Source organism: Acinonyx jubatus, chromosome B4, assembly GCF_027475565.1.
Source record: "Acinonyx jubatus isolate Ajub_Pintada_27869175 chromosome B4, VMU_Ajub_asm_v1.0, whole genome shotgun sequence".
NCBI classification, from domain to species: Eukaryota; Metazoa; Chordata; class Mammalia; order Carnivora; family Felidae; genus Acinonyx; species Acinonyx jubatus.
Genome location: NC_069387.1, coordinates 75,205,147 through 75,224,422, shown reverse-complemented (window position 1 = coordinate 75,224,422; position 19,276 = coordinate 75,205,147). Strand labels below are relative to the sequence as shown.

Here is a 19,276-nt window from a genome sequence, read left to right as displayed (position 1 = left end):
AGTCATGTGGGGACTAGAGGCGAAGGGATCCTCTCCCTTCTGCACCCCCTCTCCTCCACCTCTATAGTGGACTGGGGGCAGCTGCTTCGTGGTGGCTTAGGCGACCCAGGCCCATACCCCCATGTGGCTAGAGCCGGGACCCAGGACTTGTGTTAGAGGAAGCCTAGCAGCAGCGGATTCGGTGGACGAGGTCCCCCCCTGCTGGTCGGAGCGGGTATTTGCGGCCTGGCTCCAGGGTAGGGGCCAGGGGTCGGATGAGGCAGGTGAGGGCTGGGAAGTCTGCTCCTCCTCACCCACAGTCCCTGGGGCTGCCGCTGGCCAGCCAGGGTCCATCGCTTCTCCCACCCCTTCTCAGTCCATCTCCTGGCCCTACTGTCCCCTCCTCTTCCGAGGCAAAACGGAAGACGGCGGGGAGAGGTGTCCATTCCAGAGAGAACCAGGAACTCGGGTTCAAACACCTGCAGGAGAGCAGAGGCCCAGAACCAGAGTGTGGCTGGGGTCCCAGATGTGTATGCACTGGTTTCTTTTCGCATTAGTTTATTGAGCACTGACTCTGAGGTGCCTGGTCTTGTTTGCACCAGCGTTTTCCTTCCATCTACTGTCTCATTTAGTGCTCAGAACAATCTATGAGGTGGGTACAAGTGTGCCCATGTTACCGATGAGGTAATTAAAACTCAGCCTGTGTTATCCAAAGTTGCAAAGCAGGATTTGAGCTCCAAGCCAGACTCCTTAACTATGACGCAGGACTGTGTCCCCGAGCTGCTCATCTGCACGACTTTCACCATTTTTCCCACAGAGAGCTGACTGGTCCCAGGAATCTCACTCCCTTCATCTTAGACCATTCCCACAGCAACCCTGTGAGGGAAGCATTTTTAAACCTTGTTTTATGGCTGAAGAGATGGAGACTCAGTGAATTTAAGGCGGCTGCCTAAAGAGTGTCAGTGACAAGGGGACAGGCCAGGTAAGAGCAGAGCTACAGCCCTACCTACCGGGGAAGATGGTGGGAACAGTGGCTGGCAGAGGCAGGAGAGAGGAGGCTCAGGAAAAGGCTGGACTGGCTGTGGCTTCTGGGTATGTGCGTGGGGCGGACAGGGGGTTTTTCCCTCTGACTGCAGGCTCCCAGCATGGCACCTTTTTGGAACAGTGAGGTGTACAGAGGGGAGTCCAGGACTGTGCCTCCTCCGTGATGACAGACCTGGCCGATCGCCCCCTTGGCATCTCAAGGGGCTGCTGGCTAGTTCACTTCTCCTCTCCCCGGCCTGGCACTCCCTGGCCCCAGTGCCAGGCCCTCCTCAAGTGGCCCAGACTTGACATAGCTGAGATGGGAGGGGCAAGCAGGCGGGTGGCTTGGTGAGGACCCCTCCTCTGCTCTCACGGCTCGCTCCTGACCTCTTGCTCTCTTTCCATATTTGGTCTCTCTCCCTCACCCTCTCTCTTCCTGACCTCGTCTCTATGACTCTCTAAGCCTCCCCTGGCCTCTGCTTCCCTGTCTATCCACAGAGAACTGTGGAGATCATGGGGAGTGTAGGGGATGATGAAGAGGAGACAGATTGTCCAGAGGGACAGAGGTGTCCCAAAAAGAGGCTCTGGGGAGAGATGAGGGAGAACTTCAACGTCAGTGGTTTATTGGGAAGCCCCTACCCCAAACACCAGCAGCCCTGCCCCGTGCATTCTTGAGCAGAAATAAATAAGGCAGCATTTAATGAACCGGTCTGTCTCCCTCCTAAGGCAATCTGGGGAGGGGCGGCCTTTGCTGTCCTAGGGACTAGGACCCCTCCGGTTTTTGAGGAGGGGTGGAGGAGGGTGGGGGCTTGCACACTGCAGGCCACCCCCCCTCTTCCTGGCCTGGCCCCGGGGAAGCCTGTAAGCTTGGTGGTACTTTCACAGTCTCTGAGGTCTGACCTCAGGGCAGCAGTCTGCCCTGTCCCAGAGAGACCCTTCCCCATCAGGCCCCAGTCCCTGGCCCCTGCCCCTGCCCGAGTCCCATCATGGGTTCCTGCTCCCATCCCTAACTGTGAAGCTGGGGGAGCCAGCACCTCCAACCCAGCCCAGAGGACCCAGCGGTGGGGGAAGGAAGCTTTGCTGTCATATATATATATATATATATATATTTTTTTTTTTTTTTCCCCTGAGGTCCAGGGGCTGAGGGTCTGGCCCGTGCCTGACACTGGTCAGCGGGCGGTCAGCTCCATGGTCTTCTTTCGCTCCTCTCGCTGTTCCTCCCAGTCCTCCTCAGGCTCATACGTGCCCTTGACGACGGCCACGCGCTCGCTCAGGCTCAGGGAGTTGGGGAAGAGCAGGTAGAAGTAGAGGATGGCAGCCAGGATGGCCCCCACAATGGGCCCTACCCAGAAAACCTGGCGGGGGGAGGGGGAAGGGCAGCATCAGGGAGCTGAGTCTCAGGCCTCAGAGACCCACGGCTCCCCCTGCAGAGGACAGACCCATGGGCCCTCAGAGAAGATAGATGTACAGAGTTCCAGACCTCCAGAGCGAAAGACTGTCTCCTGACTCAGGAACACATACGCTGATACCCTATTCTCCAGGGACAGGGACATGGACCACAGACACTCAGAACCTCAAAGGAGACAGATCCCCAGAAGGACAGCACCACCCCCCCCAACCTCACCCTAAAGAGAGACAAATGACCCTTCAGAGGAAACAGACATATAGATCCTCGGAGAGACAACAGAACTCTCCCTTCCACATAGGGAGAGAGACCTTGAAGAGAGGGAATGTGAGTTCTCAGATAGATTGTCCAGAGGGACAGGCCCACAGGAGGGAAGACTCTCTCAACCCCTCAACAGGAGCAGATAAATAAAACATCAGAGAGGACACACAGATATGCCACCTTCCATGCCCCACCCCAGAAGGACAAACACAAAATCCTCAGAGATCAACACAGAGGAACAGAACTTGCCTTCCCTAGAGGGACAGACACACATAGTCCCCAAGCTACCCCGGTCCTTGTGCTGGCTGCATCCCATCCCCTTCTGTATCCCATCCTTTCTCCAGCCACACCTCCCAGGGCCATCCCCAAGCTCTGGGCCCACAGCATCCAGACAGTCCTGGGAGCTCCTGGCCAGGTTTTCAGGCTCTCATTGCCAGGGAGCCAGGGGAGGGCCCAGACTCACCCAGTGAGCGGGGCTGAAGCGCTTCATGACCACTGCGGGGCCGAAAGAGCGGGCTGGGTTCATGGAGCAGCCAGTGAAGTAGATCTGGACAGAGAGAGGCAGGTGGTGAGGAGGGCAACATGCTTGTCCACTCTTAAAGGCCTGGTCTCTCCCAGGGTCACCCAGAAGTTCAGGGGCTCAATCAGGTCTCTTACTCAAGTCTCCTGGTTCCTAGGCTGGTGACCTCTCCCTCCACAGGTCCCTCCCTATGCGCCACTCTTTCTTCTCAAGTCCTGTGCTTGGACTTGATTTCCTGCCTCCACCCCAACTCCCACTTACTCCCATCTTTCCTCAGGCTAGAGAAGATTTGGGGGCGTCCAGCCTGGGACAGGGTACGGCCGCCCCACTCTAGGCCTTAACTGCTGGGATGTTGCGCGAGGGCCCTGTTATTTGCCTGAGGGGCTCCCCACAACCCAGCCAAGTGGCAGCATTGCTCACCCCCACGAGGTGGCCCAGTGTGACAGACAGGCCGATGGACAGGGCTGGAGAGCCCACAGGACTGGTGCGGCGGGAGTCCGTGGAGGAGAAGACGCAGAGCGCCAGCTGGAAAGTCAGAATCAGCTCCACCACCATAGCTTGACCCTGTGTTGTGTTGTTGTTGAGCTGAAAGGGGAGGGTGGGTTAGAACCCCTGCCTTCTAGCTCTATGGCCAGCGGCTTGGGGGATGGCACTTTTCGCCTCCATGGACACGGACAGCCGGGGCACCTGGAAGCCAAGCCTTGCGCACGGAGAGGTCATTTGCTGAAGAGATTATATACTTCGCGGGGTGTGCAAAGCTTAGGGCACAGGCCTGTGGCCGAGGAGCAGAGTGTGAGGGGAGGCTTTCTTGGACAAGTTCCTGCCAACGGTTCTGCCCAGTCCCAACCCCCACAAGCTGGCATTTACCCTCCCTCCTGTGGGCAGCTACCCAGTTTGCCGACTGCACCCCCTGCCTGCCTCCCGCCCGTGTCTGACCCGCTGCCAGTGCCAGCCTCAAACCCGTCTCTCCGGTGGGGCTGACTCACAGTTTGACAATGGTCGAGAAAATCCTCCTCTGTGTTTGATTAATGAACCCAGTTTGCATGGGACATGGGGACTGAATCTGGGGCTATGGGAGGGGGTGGAGGCAGGGACCGGGAGCAGGAGCCCATATTCAACAGACCCTATGCAGTGACACCACATTAGGGGGTTCCCAAGCATGGATTCTAAATGTAATCCCCTTGGCACCTGCTGTGGTGGGTTATGACCACCCCCATGTAATGGCTGAGAAAAATGAGACCCAGAGGAGCCAGGGGCACCCAAAGCCAGGATTACAACCCATCTCTTTCTGATGGTTCCACGAAACCACTACAATAAGGAGCAGGACAGGAGCAGGGAAGGTCCCAAGGGGAAGGCAAAACTCCGGTTTGAGACACAAGAAAGCCGGAAGTTTCCGGCAAGAAAGGGCAACAGGCAACAGGCAACAGGAGAGGCTTCCCGGGAAGAGCAGCAGGAGGGGAGTGGGCAGGGGAGGGGGGCATGAACCAGGGAGGCTGAACAGGGAAACACACCAGCCTGGAGACTCATCTTTCTGCCCTTCCTGGCAAGGGTGTAAGTGGCTCATTCTGTGGCACCCACACTCAAGATGGGCTCTACGGCCCTGGTCAGGAGCCCACCCCAGGGTCCCTGCCCCACCCTAGCCCCGTGGTCACTCACCGCGTTGATGGCCAGATTGCCACGGGCATTGATTGGTGCCAGCCCATAGAGGATGCCGGCCCCGGCAATGGCACCCACCAGCTGGGCCACCACATAGAAGACAGCCCGGAGAAGGGAGATCTGGTTGCCCACTAGGAGGGCCAGGGTGATGGCGGGGTTGATGTGGCCTCCGCTCACGGGTCCCAGGGCCTGGGCCAGGGTGCCTATGGCCAGGCCGAAGGCCAGCGAGATCTGCAGGATGCTGGGCAGCGCCGACGGCCACTTGAGGGCCGAGCCAAGGCCGAAGAAGACGAAGATGAGGGTGGCCAGGAACTCCGCGAACACGGCCTTGAGGAAGGCCACGGAGCACACCTCTTTCTTCATGGTGGCCGCGGGGGCCTGGCGGCGGCGGCCGCGGCAGCGGACGCCCGTCGGGGCTGCGGCGCAGGGGGCGGGGGGCTGGCTCCCGGACGCGGCGCGCTCTGCGGCGCCCACTGCGTGGCTAGCGGCCTGGCACGGACCCGGCAGGGGCGCGCTATATAGAGGGCGGGCGCCCCGCGGCGGGGGGGCGCGCGCGGGGGAGCAGTGGGCGGCTCCCACGCCCGGGGCGCAGCGCGGCGCGCAGGGTGGGAACCTGGCGGCCACCGCCGGCTCGCCGCTGCCCCGGGCCCGGCGAGCCCCCGGCCCGGCGCCCGCCCCCCCGCCAGTGCCGCAGCGGACCCGCCCGGGCCACGTGACCCAGGCGGCCGTGTAGACCGGCCGGGTGGCGGGGGACCCGCGCATGGTGCGCCCCGGGCGGCCCCTGCGCTCTCCTCCGCGCTGCTTGTGCCGGCTCCCTGCGAGACTTCTCCGGTTCCGGTCTCGCCGGGCCGACTGTTCTCGGGCCGTCTACCTCCGCTGGCCTTCTATCTCCGTCCTTGGTCTTCCCCTTTTCTTCTCCTCGGGTCCTGGGTCCAGCTCCTCCTTTTCCTCCTGCGACCCGGGCATCCTGACCCGGCCTCACTCCCGGCAGGGCTGGAATGATGCGATTCCCCAGAGGGCAGCTCCACTCAGCTCCCTGCCCGGCGATGGCGGGGGCGGGTGGCCGGGCTGGGCCGTGCGGGGCGGTCCGGCCGTCGTGGGCCTCTCCCTGGCCAGGCTAGGCTGGCTTCCCGGGTTGGAGCGGGGGCGTTTTGGGAAAAGCGGGCACAGTGCCAGCCTGTCCTGCGCTTGGCAGTCCTCGACGCCCGGTAGCCCCAGGAGGCACCCTCTCCTGGGCAGCCCTGCCAGCCCCTCTGGGGGTGCAGAACTCGGGATTCCAGTGAGTCCCGAAGAGGGTGGCGGCTGGGAGTTCACTTTGTCCATGGGACGGGAGGGAGCATGACCGGCTTCGGTTTTGTTTTGGGTCAGAGATGAGCCCCTGGAACTAGGGGTGGGGGGTGCTGGCGCACCACCGACCTCCTGCGCCTGGTCTTGGCCTCTCCTGCCTTCCTCCTGGAGTCCCCTACTCTGGATCCCAGGTTTTCCCTCTCCTCCTCTGCTGCTCACCTCCTCCTTTGTCTTCTTGGTCTTCTCTGCCTTCAAACCCTCACTCAGTCTCGATTCCTCTCCCTCTTGCAATCTCTGCTCTGCTCTTGTTCTCCTTCAGTCTCTCCCTCCAAAACCTGTCTCTCTGTTTCAGACTTCTTGTCTGTCTCTTCAGTCTCTCCACCTGCCCTTCTCTCTCTGGCAGTCTCTTCCTCTCTCCGTCTGTGTCTCAGTCTGCCTCACGATCTCTTTGTCCCTGTGTCTCATTTGAGTCTCTGCCTCTTAGACTCGCTCTCTGTCTTTCTCCTTCCAGTTTTCCTTCTTTCCCCCTTCTTCTTTCCTTTTACAGTCTTAGCCTTAGGCTCTGGCTCAGTCTCTCTTCACCTCTGTTTCTATCTCTTCTGTTTCATTTTCCTTTGCCTTTTAATTTGTGACTTTCTTTGTTTCTGTCTCTACCTCAATTTCCATGTCCATCTCTATTACGTGTGGTCTTTTCCAGCCCTCCCACCCCTGGACTGGGTGACACTTTCTTCCAGCTGCCACCCCCTCCTCCTGTCCTTATCCCTTCTCCCTGAGCTCCCAGCTGCTCTCCACTGGCCCTCTCACCCCTCCCCCTTCCCAGTCTCGGGTTAGGCACGTAGGGAATGAGGCTGGAGGGCCCTCCAGGGTTTGGAGGAGGGGCAAGGGCCCACCCCCAGGATCCCTGGAGAGGAGTTCCACTAAAGACTCCACCATCTGCTACTACCAGGCGTCCTTGGGAAGCACTCAGCCCAGTGCCCGGTACTGAGTAAGGCTCAGTAGAGTTTGCTCATGTTGTGTGTGTATGTGACTATACTTTTCCAAGTCCCCCGAGGGCTCCATGTGGAGCTATGCAGAGGGTGCAGCAGGAGGAGAAAACAGGTACCCTTCTGGTAGTCTGTCCAGCGGGGACGAGGGGGAGGGGCCCAGAGGAAAGCCAAAGACCTGGAGGAGCGGGCTCTGGGCTCCGTGGCAGCTAAGAGGCCAAAGAAAACAGGGACCAAAGAAACCCCGCTATTGTTCCTCCTCAGTTCCGTGTTTCCTCCCAGAGCAGCTCCTCCTCCACTTCTCTCCTCTGAAGGCAGAGGTCTGTCTGTCCTTTCTGCCATGCGTCCTGGAGCCCTGCCCCTGGAAGAGCATAGCAGCTGTGCCCTGGATTTTCACCTGGGTTTGGGGCTGAGGACAGGCCTGTCCCAGACTGGAAAAATGATCCTGATGATCCCCCACCCCCCACCCCAGGCCTCAGAGGGCACAACTGGTCACGTTTCCAAGGCCTGTGCCTGAGGTCCGTCCATCTCTCTCCAAACATCAGGGTTGCTCTGTTCCAAGGTTGTCACGAGAAACTACTATAGCTACTAGGTCCTGGAATTGTCTTTGCCCTGAGAACTTGGGCCCTGCCTTGCCAGCCCCAGAGGAATGCTTTCTGAGACCTCTCTGGGCTGGGAAATAGATCTCCCCCTGTGCGGCAGGGAGAGTTAGAATCTCTCAGGGAGAGCCCCCTTCCCTCCTCCCCCGATATAGGGACCCCTGTATTCCCTGGAACAGGTAGATATGGTAGGGTAACTGGCAGCAGATATGCCCCTGGGGCCCCACCCACTCCCCAGCGTTGAGAAGAATCATTCATTCATTCCACAAGGGCTTATTGAGCAGTCGCTGTTTAGCAGGCACTGTTCTAAGCACTGGGGGTATAGCCATGAGCTAGCAGACTACCTGACTGCCTGCGGGAGCGAACATTCTAGTGAAAGGAGACAGATAAACAATGTACACATGTAAATTAGATAGTGTGATAGAATCTGGTAAGTGCTATGGAAGCACAGAATATGGTAAGGGGGCTGGGCAGGCTGGGATGGGAGTGAAGGTTTCTTGAAATTTTCAGTGGGGTGTCAGTGTAGGTCTTATTGAGAGGCTGACATCTGAGCAAGCACTTGAAAGAGGAGAGGGGGAGATCCAGGCATATATCTGGGAGAAGAACATTCCAGGCAGAGGGAACAGCCAGGGTTACTGGAGCAGAGAGAACACTGGAAGTGCATAAGGAGGTGAACACAGAGGTGGCGGAGGGGGGCAGACCCGTGCACCACCAAAAGGCCTGCAGGCTTCACTGGAGAGAAGGAAGAAGCCACTGAGCTGAGGACTGGTATGGTCTGACAAAGTGGGGTTTTTTTGTTTTGTTTTGTTTTTAATGTTTATTTCTAAGAGAGAGAGAGGGAGCAGGGGAGGGGCAGAGAGAGAGGGAGGGAGACAAAGGACCTGAAGCAGGCTTTGCATCGTCAGTGCAGAGTCTCATGTGGGGCTCGAACTCACAAACTGTGAGATCATGACCTGAGCTGAAGTCGGACGCCTAGCTGACTGAGCCACCCAGGTGGTCTGACAAAGTTTTTTAACTTTTTTTTTTTTTTTTTTTTTTTTTTTTTTAACAGCAACTCCTTTGCTGTTGTGTTGAGAAGAGAACAGAGGGACAGGAATAAAAGCAGGTAGGCTCCTATCCAGGGAGAGGTGACAGTGCCCTGGACCTGACTGGGATCTGGATGGGATTCTGGATCCCTCAAAAAGGCAGCACTGACTGGATCCCCTGATGGAGCCCGTGTGGCATATGAGAACAAGGAGTCAAGGTGACTGGAGCTTTTTGGCCTGTGCAGCTCAAAGACAGAGATGTATCCGTTGAGATGGGGAGGACGGTGAGAGGAGCAGGTCTGGGGAGCAGAGCAGGTCAGTTTCGGACATGTTGAGTATTAGGTGTTGTCCCAGACCATGGAGCTCCCTGTCCTGACTTTCCGACACGATGCTACAGCCAGCACGAGGGGACCAAAAGGGACCGTTCTTTGCTCTCTCTGAAGGACACACAGTTTGCCGGTATCTCGGTGCTCTCTCCATGGTGCCACCTGGGTCACAAAGCCCAGGGTGCCCATTTTGGCCAGGTTGGCTGTGGGAATTTGCCACCACAGGCTACCTCAGTTGCGTTGCTTATTCAGCATTGAAATTCCTTCTGGACCATACCTAACAGCAGCTCTGGGGAGCTCATGACACATGAGAGACGCCAGTCTGTCTTCTGGCACTTTGGACGATATTGACCATTTCTAAGTTGTGGAAGAAATAGCACTTATTGGCAAATGAGCATTTATTGAGTGCTTACTATTTACAGTGCACTGTGCCAGACAAGACAGAGGAAGGAAGATAGATAGGAGAATACCATCCAAGAGCCGGAAGGATCCCTGCCCCCAAAGGGCTTACAGTCTTGCCTGGGAGGCACTGCATATATACAGAATCACAGCTTAAAGATACAAGACAACGTCAAGGCAACATTTTGCAGGCACAAAGTGAGGATGTGGGAATGGGTGCTTCTGGGACCTGGTGGTCAGCCACCTTTTCCCTTTAGCTCAAAGCCCTCTCTGTCCCCAGCTCGAGGACCTGGAAGCCTAGCCACCTGCCTCCATGGTGCCCTGCCTCTGTCTGGTTCTGAGTGTGTCTGACCTCCATCCTCCTCCGGCCTGGGAGCTTTTCAAGGGCAGAAACCAGCCTGGTGTTCTTTGTCCTTTACTCCCTACCCTGCTGTGGCCGTCCCCAAGAGATCGTGTCCATCACAAGACAGAGGGCTGGGCTTGGACAGGCGCAGGGGCTCCCAAGAGGGAACCAGGACTTGCCTCAGACCAGACCTGGTCTCCTGTGAGTTCTGCAGGGACAGACCATGGGCTTTTGAATAAGAAGGCCTGAGTTCAAGCCTTGGCTCCACTACATTCAGCTGTGTGACTTTAGACCAGTCTCCGAAATGCAGTTCCTTAATCTATAGAATGGGAAGAACGATATTTGTTCCGCCTGTCTCACAGGGTTGGGAGATAATCACAGGAGATGATAGGGATTGTGCCGGAAATGTTAAAAGCCCGCGTAGCTGGAAGTCATTGTCCTTCTCTAACCCACCTGAAGTTTTAAGAGGAATAGATGAGCCAGTGCATATAAAACACCCAACACACTGGTTGGGACACAGGAGATGGTCAGTTGGCATCAGGTCCCCTCCATCCTCATCACTTTGAGTCCTGCTTCGACCTCTGACCTTAGTGACCCTGATCTGAGCAATCAGGACAGGAATTTGTGGGGATGTCACATCTGGCTCTAGGGGAGGTGCAATCCAGGAAGTGGAATAGACATAGAAATTCTTGGCAACTTCCGGGGGGATCTGCTGGGGTGAGGTAGAGTGGGGATGAGGTGCCCGAGACACATTCAGGCTTGGCTCACAGCTCAGTGCCTTACTGCCTTTGAATGTCCAGAGCAAGGACACTCAGCTACCACGAGTACAGCCCTGGAGGTTAGCTCTTTAGTCTCTGATATAACCCCTCCCCTGGTAGTGAGTAGTGAGCCAGGTGGCTGTCACCAGCTGTCTGGGGTTTGGAACATCATCTTCATAGCACCTGTGGCCCAGGGCAGCCTTTTTGTGACCCCAAAGGGAGCTTTGGTCGAGGAAAAGAGAAAGAAAAGCATAGATGAGGATGTGGTCACAGTCACACAGATGTTCCTCATACCCAGTCCATCTCAGAAGGGAGTGGAGGTCAGGAAGGGGCTGGAGACTCTGGTGCACAGTGGGTGCTTGGTGCCCTGTGGGACAGACACAGATAAAAGCCTTGAAAGCATGGAGGCAACAGTGCATGGAAAAGGGGGCTGAAGATGCGACTCTTAGGTTAGCTTTGCAGCAGGCTGGAGAGGGAGGGAGAGAATGGATGGACTGAGTGGTGGAAGGAAGAAAATGGGAGAACAGGCAGGGGGTGCTCAGGGTCAGGAGAGGTTAAGAGGCTGGACGGGGAGGGGGCCAGCCCCAAGCCCACCTCCTTCTGCCTGGGCTCCCAGGGCTTTCCTTCACACTGACCACCAACTAAAGAAGGTAAAAGAGGCCGAGGATCGGGCCCCTTCCGTATTCTCCCCGCAGGAAGCGGAAATAATGAAATAATCTCAATAATGCGTGCTAATGGTATGAGGAATTACAGTTCACACAGCATCTTTACATGCATCATCTCACTTAATCCCAGTTAATCTCATTTGAGAACCATTGCACTGGCCTGGAAATTTAGAAGCCCAGGCTCTAGACACAGACCCACCTCTGCCTGGACAGGTCATTTCCCTTCCGTGGTCCTGTCAGTGCTAGGCTGCTCTCCCCCCAGTAACAGTCCTATGGTGGAAACTTGAGGGGGGGAAGAGAAGAGAGGTTCCTGGGGAGGAAGAGCAGTGCCTGGGGAGGGCGCCTGTGGTCTGGGGCCTGAATGCCTTGCCCAGCCAGCCATCGAGGAGCAAGCGTGCTGGGAGAGAGGGCTCACTTGCGAAACAGTGTCTCCTTTCACCAAGTGTCTGGTTGCAAATCTCCTCTCCCCAAGACAAAGGCCAGGGGCCCACAGAGGGCTTTTGTTTTCTCTGCCACAGGCTAATCTCCGGGGCTGGAGACCCCTGGAAACGGGGGTCTCATGCACGCATGTGGGGGATGTACACACACGTACAGGCATGCGCACACATACGCCCGCTTCCTTCTCCGAAGAGGTCTTCCCTTGGGCCATCCTTGGCCACCCAACCCTGCCTTTTTCCAGAGGCCACTTCTAGGGGAGCCATTCTCTGGTTGATATTTCTCTGTCTCTAGCAGTGGATGTTGGCAAATCTTGGGGCCCAGCGCTGCAGCCCAGGGGAATTTTCCACGAGAGGCAGGGTAGGGGTTGGCAACCAGGGCCCTCCCCTCCCTTCAGCCCTCTTACAGTGGCCTCTGGACCTTCCCCTTCCCTTCTCCTGGGGAGCACTCTCTTAGAGCTCCTGCGGGTGATCAGACTGCAGAAGAAGTGGATTTATTGCGGGTGGGGGAGGAAGGGGTCCAGAGGGGAGTGAGAGGTTGCCACCCAGTACACTTGCACCAACACAGGCACAGCCGCTCACACTCAGGAGCGTGCACAACCGTGCACTTGGGGACAGAGAGGCACTCACACTTGCCCACTAGCAAGACCTGACGCGCCATTCCCAGACCCGCCTCCCCAGCAGTACCCGAGTCGGCCCCTCCACAGCCTCCCTTTGCCTGCCAGCCTTCCCTCCCCAAGCGTCCAGCTCCCTGCAAGGGGCCAGAGGGTCGACTGCTCGCTGCCTGCAGCCTGGGGACAGGCGTTGGGGGGGGGGGGGGGGAGGGCTGCCGGGCTCACCGCCACCCCGCAGCCCCGGCAGCGGCTGCTCGGTACCGGGGCCGGCTGCGGACCTGGGGAGAGGAGGGGCGGGGCGGGGCGGGCGGCCCGCAGGCAGTCACTCGGCGCTCCCCAGAGCCGGGGGCGGGGGTGCCTCGGGGCCGGGCGGGCGGCGCGCTCAGGCCTTGCTGCCCCGCGGGAGGCTCTGCGGCGAGTGCAGCTCCACCGACTGCCGCCGCCGCACCTCGCGCTCCTCCCAGTCGGCGTCGGGCTCCAGCCCCTTGAGCACGGCCAGGCGCTCCGCCAGGCTCTTGGCCGGCGGGAACAGGACGTAGTTGTAGAGCAGGGAGCCCAGGATGGCGCCCACCAGGGGTCCGATCCAGAAGACCTGGGGCGGGCAGAGAGGACGGTCGGCGCGGGGGACGGTGGGCACGGTGGGGCCGAGCCCCGACTCCGCCGCGCCCTTCAGCCTCCAGACGCGCTCCCCACCCCAACTTCGTGTTGAAAGGTGTGTGTGTTGGGGGGGGGGGTGTCTCCCGCGCGATTAATGCAGTCACCGGCGGATTGGCTTGGTAATGACAGCAGCAGCTGTTGGGGAGGACGGCTCAGGGGGAGGTTCGAGGTGCGAATTCCAAGCAGACTGTGTGTGCCTCAGTTTCCATGCATGGTAAGAATGCCTACCTCCTAGGGTGGCCGTGAAAACTAGAGCAGTTAGTATTTGCAAAGCACCTAGAACGAGGCCTGGCACATACTAGCCCTAGGTAAGCCTAAATAATAAAAATACACGTGTGTAGCTGGTATCAGTATGACCACTTGTGGAGCTTGCGGTGCCCTGTGCGGAGCTGTTTCACACCTCACTTAAGTAACTTCGCTTAACTCTTCCCAAAAGCCCATGAGGTTAACAACTGCTGCTATCCTCACCTGCAGATGTGGAAACTAAGTCTTGGGCATCACACCGGAGGGAGGAACCCACTGCTCCCCGGGGAGGAGGGGAGGCGTGGGAAGGGTTTACTGAGCTGTGAGCCCACTCTATTCCAGCCCTTGCTGAGATGGGGTTCTTCGGGAAAGGGAGGCAGGGAGGGAGGTTTCGGCCATTACCCAGTGGTCATCAAACTTGCCGGTGACAACAGCAGGAGCCAGGGAGCGGGCGGGATTCATGGAGCAGCCAGTGTAGTAGATCTACAGTGGGAGGCAGGGGTCAGAGAAGAAAGGAAAGGGAGAGGATGGGGGTGGTGCGGGGAGTCCTTGCGCCCCTCTGCAGTACTTGGCCTCGGTCGAAAGGGAACCCCCCCCCCTCAGGATGGGCAATTAGTCCATGTATTTACAGAGCTCTGTATCCATTGGAGGCCAGAGTGAGACCTGTTCCTTTGGGGTGTCTGGGAGTCAAAGCTTCTGAGATGTGGCCACGTGCCCGTCCCTCTGGGAAGTTCTGTGTATCAGTCCCTCTGGGGGGTCTTTGTGTCTGTCACTTTGGGGGGGGGGTTCTGTGTGTCTATCTCCAGGGTGGTCTGTGTGTCTGCTTCTTTGGGGGAAGGTCTGTATGTCTGTCCCTCCAGGGAGGCTGGAAGCAGTGGCCATGACCTACCCCAAGGAGGTGGCCCAGGGTCACAGAGAAACCGATGGAGAGGGCAGGCGTGCCCAGGTTGTCTCCGCGACGCTCGTCTGTGGAAGCAAAGATGCAGAGCACCAGCTGCAGGGTCAGGAAAAGCTCCACGGTAACGGCCTGGCCAGCTGTCGTGTTGTTGTTGAGCTGGGGAAAGAGAGGGGGGAAGGGAGCGCTGAGCAGGCTCCCCACTCTGGCTCCCTCCTCCTGCCCATCTGCAGTTGAGGCTCCAGAGAGGTTTCTGGGCTGGGGCTGGAACACCTGGGCTTATCAGCCACCTTAGCCCAAATGAATGATGGCTTTTTCCTGGACTGTGGCCCAAAGGCAGGGGGATGGATCCCAGGATGGCTTGTGGTCCCCAGGCCACAGGTAGAAAACTGACTCCATACCCGTTGGATTTAGGGACTGCGCTCATGTGCCTGATGTGAGAGGAAAAGGATGCTGAGGTCTCGAATTTGTTTCCTGAACAACAGGGAAGAGGTTTTGACTGCAGTGGGAAGCTTTAGGGCAGGTAACAGAAGGGCCTTCCTTGCTCTCTAGGCCATTAAGATACTGGTGTAACAAGAGGTCTGTCGTCTTTCTTCCTGCACAGGGCCCCCAGCAAGGGTCTTGGGACTTGGGTCTGGGGATGGTCCTAGGGCATCCCCTCACCCCGTGAGCCCAGGGTACAACTCTTTCCTTTAACCTTGCCTGTTCCCCTTGATCTTGCCTGCTTCACACTGCGTTTCAGACCTCAGTTTTGCCCCGTGGATTTGTTTCCTGCACATTCTGTGGAGGGTGGGGTGGGGGCGCTGGTGCCCTATGCTATGATGCCTCCACACCCATGTGGGGAGCCCATGGTCCCAGTAGACCCTGCCTTGGGTAATGAGAGAACTTGGGGCTGAGCAAAGAGGCAATTTCATAACCGGGCCTCACCCAGCACTGGATTTCTCCCTTGGTTTCGTCATCCTGTCCTACACCCTGCCTTAGAGCACTGGGCACTGCACCTGTTGGCACTGTGACAGCTCTTAGCTCCCACGCTCCCTCTTGGGGCCCTGAACCTCCACCCCTGGGCCCTAGCCATTGGGCCGGCCCCCTTGGGTCTCTAGGGTCTAACCTCAGTCCCCCCTGTGTCGTCCAATGTTAGAGCCTCTAGTGGGGGCCAGCGAAAAGAGCTTCAAAGGCAGATACTTTGGATGCCTGTGACTTGCCATAGGACTCTACTTCCTTCGGCCTCAGTTCATCCTTCTGTCAAATGGGATAACAAAACAGATTCTGGAGGACTGTGCGAGGACTGGAAATGACAAGGGCAGAGCCCTAGCCCCATTGTCACTGTTAAATGGCTTTTCTGAGGGAGAGGTGTGGACGTGGATTTGGTGTCAGACAGCTCTGTGTCCACTTGCAGGTGCTGACACCAGCTTGTTCTGTGATTTGAGTCACTGAATGCTGAGCCTCAGCTTACTAATTGGGGTAGAGGTATCACAGAATTCATTTTACAGCGTTGTACCAAGAGGTAGGTGATATCCGGCCTGGCATAGGAGAGGTTCACATCAGTGATGTCTTCCTGGTGGCTAGCTGGCCTTTCCAGTGACCTCTGAGGACACCTGGAACAGCCTTGGGGGGTCATCTAGCTCTCTAGCCTGAGGCCGACCCAGCCCCACTGCTGCCCCATTCCAGCCAGGCAGGGTTCGCCCTAGGTCCTCAAGATGTTAATGCTGAGCAGTGACTTGGGGGATCCTCCCCAGACCTTTTCTCATCCCTGAGCCCCCAGCCTCATCATATTTTCCATTTTGAAGAAGAAAGAAATTCCCCAACTGGGTCACCTCTTCCCCTTGCATGAGAAGGGGCCACCTGTGCAAAGGAGGTGGTGGCCACGGAGACTGTGGAGGACCCTTCGGAGACATCAGAGCTTTTATCCAGTGGCCCAGGGATAGAGCAGGCCAAGAAAGGCCAGAGATTGAGGCACGAAAGAGGCACTTGCTGCCCTGGCTGGGGATGGGGGGGGGGGGGGTGGTGCGTGGAGCAACAAGTGTATTGAGGGGACATAGACTATGCCCCCCCCCCACCTGTGGCCTCAGATGCCGGGGCGCTGCACAGACCTAGGAGAGGTGGAGGGCGGGAACGTGGAGGGGGAGGGATTGTGGCTTCCCCCTGAGCTCCCAAAGTGCCTAAGGTGTCCAAATAACCACTGTTCGTGTAATCAGCAGTTAGTCACGGGCTCTGGGGACCTTCTCCAGGGTCTGGAGAGACCTTGCCCTTTCAGCCTTCCCTTGACTTCTGTACTTTCCCTGGTACTGACAAACTTTTGGCCCACCTTTTCCTTCTCTGAGCCTCAGTTTCCCTGTTTGCTAAACAAGTCTTAGCTGATGGCTCAGTCTGGGTTTGAAGGCTGGCTCTGGCACTCCCCCCTTTCTGAACCTCGGTTTCCACATCTTTAAGCCACAGATGTACGCATCCCTACCTTGCAGGGCTGTTGTGAGGTGTCACCATGTGGCCTGTGAGGAGTACCTGCCATGAAGCTCACGCACGGTAGATGCCGAAGAAACATCGGGTCCTTCTTCCCTCAAGAAGACCCTTGGGACTAGCGCTCCGAGGTTCCTCCCGGTTCAGAAAGCACAGCCGCTTTGGGACCTCATCTTCTGCTGAGTTCTAGCCCAGCCCTCACTGTATTGCAGGCATCGAGTCAACAGAAACCCTGATGCTCTCTTCCTCGGTGAGGCTCAGGGCAGAAGGTGCCGGCAGACCCTGCCTGTATCCTGCCTCTGCTCTGAACTTACTCCTCCTTCCATCCTGACTCCCTTATGACACCCGTGTTCCTGGCTCCAGCATCTCTCCCTCCCTCCCTCCATCTCTCTCTCCCCCCACCCAGACCTTCACCCAGATCTGGTCCCTCCCATCTCACCCTGTACGAGGGACTCCCCAGGGTCTGCCCCTTATGGAAGGGGTGAAGTTCTGGCTACTCACTGCATTAACAGCCAGGTCCCCTCGGATGTCTGGTGGCGTAATCTCATGGAGCAGAGCAGCCCCTGCCACAGCCCCCAGCAGCTGGGCGGCCACGTAGAAGGCAGCTCGGAGAAAGGAGACGTGGCAGCCTACTAGGCAGGCCACAGTCACGGCAGGATTGATGTGAGCCCCACTGACGTGGCCCAGAGCCTGCACCAGGGTGCCGATACCCAGGCCAAAGGCCATGGCGATCTGCAGCACAGAGGGCAGAGCCTTTGGCCAGTTGAGGGCCGAGCCGAGGCCAAAGAAGACGAAGAGGAGTGTGGCCAGGAACTCTGCAAACACCGCCCTGGAGAAGGCTATGGACCGGAGTTCCCACATGCTGTGAGGCCTTCCAGGGGCTGGCCCAGCAGTCGGAGTGGAAGGAAGCTTGTGGAGTGCTCTCTCGAGTGCTTTCCCTCTCTTGCTCACTCTCTTGCTCCCTCAGGGTCTCTGGGGAGGCTGGGCTGTGGGCATTTATAGGGTTCTTCCATCCTGGATTCGGACACGTGAGGTAGAGGTGGAGTTTGGGCCATTACCTTGTCTCTGCTGTGGCTGCCTCCTGCCCCCACTCCCCACCCCTGCCCACCCACATGCCTATCACCCCATCTTGGCCTTCACAGCTGAATAATGTTCCCCATTAATGAGCTCCAGATAAGGACTGACGTCCCCTGGTTTTTCCGTGTTTGTTCCCTGGTTACCCCAGGGCTGCTGCCCCAGGGCTTCCCCTACCCCCACCAGGTCTGTGAATGGGGATTCTCTCAGGGGCTTGTGCCCAACCCCCTCCCTCTGACCCAAACAGTTGGTCAAGGCAGGGACAACGCCTCTCCCAAAACTGACCACGAGAGAGGATGTCAGTGCTACCCCTTCTCGTGATTGGGAAGTCCTTCCTGTCGTTAACCTCCAATTATTCCCTCTTGAAGGGGATGGAAAACAACTGGTTGGCTTGTGACATGAACCTTCCAAGGCATAAAGGTTTTGTCTCTTCTGTGCTCGCTTTCTTGCAGTCAATTACCCGTAAGTTATTAAGCTTTACCTGCTCCCCGGAACCCCAGCCGAAGAGCAGCTCCCATAGCCTAGAGGCAGGGAGTGGTTTCAATGGCATTAGGACCCTGGCCCTGGGGACTGGGGTCAACCTGGGGTTGACCGAGGAAGCTTCGGGCTTCCATTCCAGCATCACCCTGCCCCATCTCTGTGATTTACCCTTTCTTGTCCATCTCTGTGAACAAGGGGTAATAAACTTACACGGGGTTGGGGTTTGGATTAAGTGAAATAATGTGAAGTGCTCAGAGCTGCCCTGGCCCACGGTAAGCTGTCAGTGAATATCAGCTATTATTCAGAGCATTATTTAGACTCTGAGGAGGAGAACAGGTCTCCCAAAACTCACATGGCAGGGTCCCAGAAGCTGTGACAGGTTGTAGGCACCCCCTGGAGCTCAGAGCCACCCAAGCCACATGGGCAGGACGTTTCTGTGGGCAGTGAGCTGTGCAAGCTCAGGGAGGCTGCAATGATCGATAAGCGACTCTTCGGCTTCGGTGCCCACTCAACCCAGCATCTGGGCAATGCCACCTCCCACCGTCACTGCTGCTCTGGCCTGGGATCTAGGAGACTTTTAGGTCTGGGTGTCCCCAGGGCCCACTCCCCTGCTCTTCCCTAATCCCTCTGGCCCTGCTCCCTCTGCTGGGGACCCAAAGGCAGGATTAGGCTCAGAGTGCTGTTAGGAAGACTGGCTCCGGACCCTGCTCTACCTCCCGTCCAGAGGGTCCCCAGGCAGGTCACAGTCCCAGGAACAGAAGTCTGGGAGGGATTGGAGATGCAGGCTCGAGCCCCTTAGATGGACCATGCGCCCCTTCTGGTCTCTCCTCTTTGGTCGAGGTGTTTATGATCTTGAGGGACAGAGAGAAGGAGTGGCCTGATGACCCTTGATTCTGGGCAGGACCTCCCCTCATCTAATCAAGTGATAATCTCTTCCTTCCCCAGAAATGCAGAAGAGGTGCATTTCTCTCTGTAAACCCATTAATTCCCAACCAATTTGTGTATGTGTGGGTAGACACGCGTGTGTGTTTATATGTGTGTGTATGCATATCCGTGTGCATATCCGTGTATATATGTACACGTGTGTAGGTGTGTGTATGTATTTATGTGTGCATGTGTGTATGCATGTACGTGTGTACATGTATGTAGGTATTGTGTGTATGTGTGTGTGTGTGTGTGTGCATGTGTGGCCATTC

The 19,276-nt window shown here is 57.5% G+C and overlaps 2 protein-coding genes across 4 annotated transcripts; both read right to left on the bottom strand.

Moving 5' to 3' along the window:
* Window positions 1-1,608: 1,608 nt before the first annotated feature.
* On the bottom strand, window positions 1,609-6,808 carry LOC106969253 (aquaporin-5). The gene is made up of 4 exons (XM_027036093.2): window positions 4,845-6,808; window positions 3,609-3,773; window positions 3,132-3,215; window positions 1,609-2,357 (listed from the first exon to the last, which is right to left on the bottom strand). Exons 1-4 carry the CDS (start codon window positions 5,604-5,606, stop codon window positions 2,172-2,174), a joined length of 1,197 nt encoding a protein of 398 aa, XP_026891894.2. The 5' UTR covers window positions 5,607-6,808; the 3' UTR covers window positions 1,609-2,171.
* A 2,636-nt stretch (window positions 6,809-9,444) lies between these two features.
* Window positions 9,445-17,517, bottom strand: AQP2 (aquaporin 2). Of its 3 annotated transcripts, none has more exons than XM_027036091.2 (4): window positions 17,028-17,517; window positions 14,067-14,231; window positions 13,600-13,660; window positions 9,445-12,869 (listed from the first exon to the last, which is right to left on the bottom strand). In XM_027036091.2, the coding sequence occupies exons 1-4, from the start codon at window positions 17,385-17,387 to the stop codon at window positions 12,499-12,501; spliced, it is 957 nt and encodes a 318-aa protein (XP_026891892.1). In that variant the 5' UTR covers window positions 17,388-17,517; the 3' UTR covers window positions 9,445-12,498. The 3 variants fall into 3 exon arrangements, with proteins under 3 accessions (XP_026891892.1, XP_053082184.1, XP_026891893.1); XM_053226209.1 differs by lacking the exon at window positions 17,028-17,517 and adding an exon at window positions 16,525-16,909; XM_027036092.2 differs by having other exon boundaries at window positions 12,568-12,869; window positions 13,580-13,660; window positions 17,028-17,516.
* Between the last annotated feature and the right edge of the window lie 1,759 nt (window positions 17,518-19,276).

Bases quoted from the DNA above. Each gene is read 5' to 3' on its own strand.
- LOC106969253 (XM_027036093.2), bottom strand. From the start codon at position 5,606: ATGCGCGGGTCCCCCGCCACCCGGCCGGTCTACACGGCCGCCTGGGTC. The intron at 3,216-3,608 runs GTGAGCAATGCT...CTCTCTGTCCAG, and splicing joins CACTGGGCCACCTCGTGGGG to ATCTACTTCACTGGCTGCTC. The intron at 2,358-3,131 runs GTGAGTCTGGGC...TCCCCCCGCCAG, and splicing joins GCTTCAGCCCCGCTCACTGG to GTTTTCTGGGTAGGGCCCAT.
- AQP2 (XM_027036091.2), bottom strand. From the start codon at position 17,387: ATGTGGGAACTCCGGTCCATAGCCTTCTCCAGGGCGGTGTTTGCAGAG. The intron at 14,232-17,027 runs GTGAGTAGCCAG...CTCTTTCCCCAG, and splicing joins GGGACCTGGCTGTTAATGCA to CTCAACAACAACACGACAGC. The intron at 13,661-14,066 runs GTAGGTCATGGC...CTCCCACTGTAG, and splicing joins CCCTGGGCCACCTCCTTGGG to ATCTACTACACTGGCTGCTC.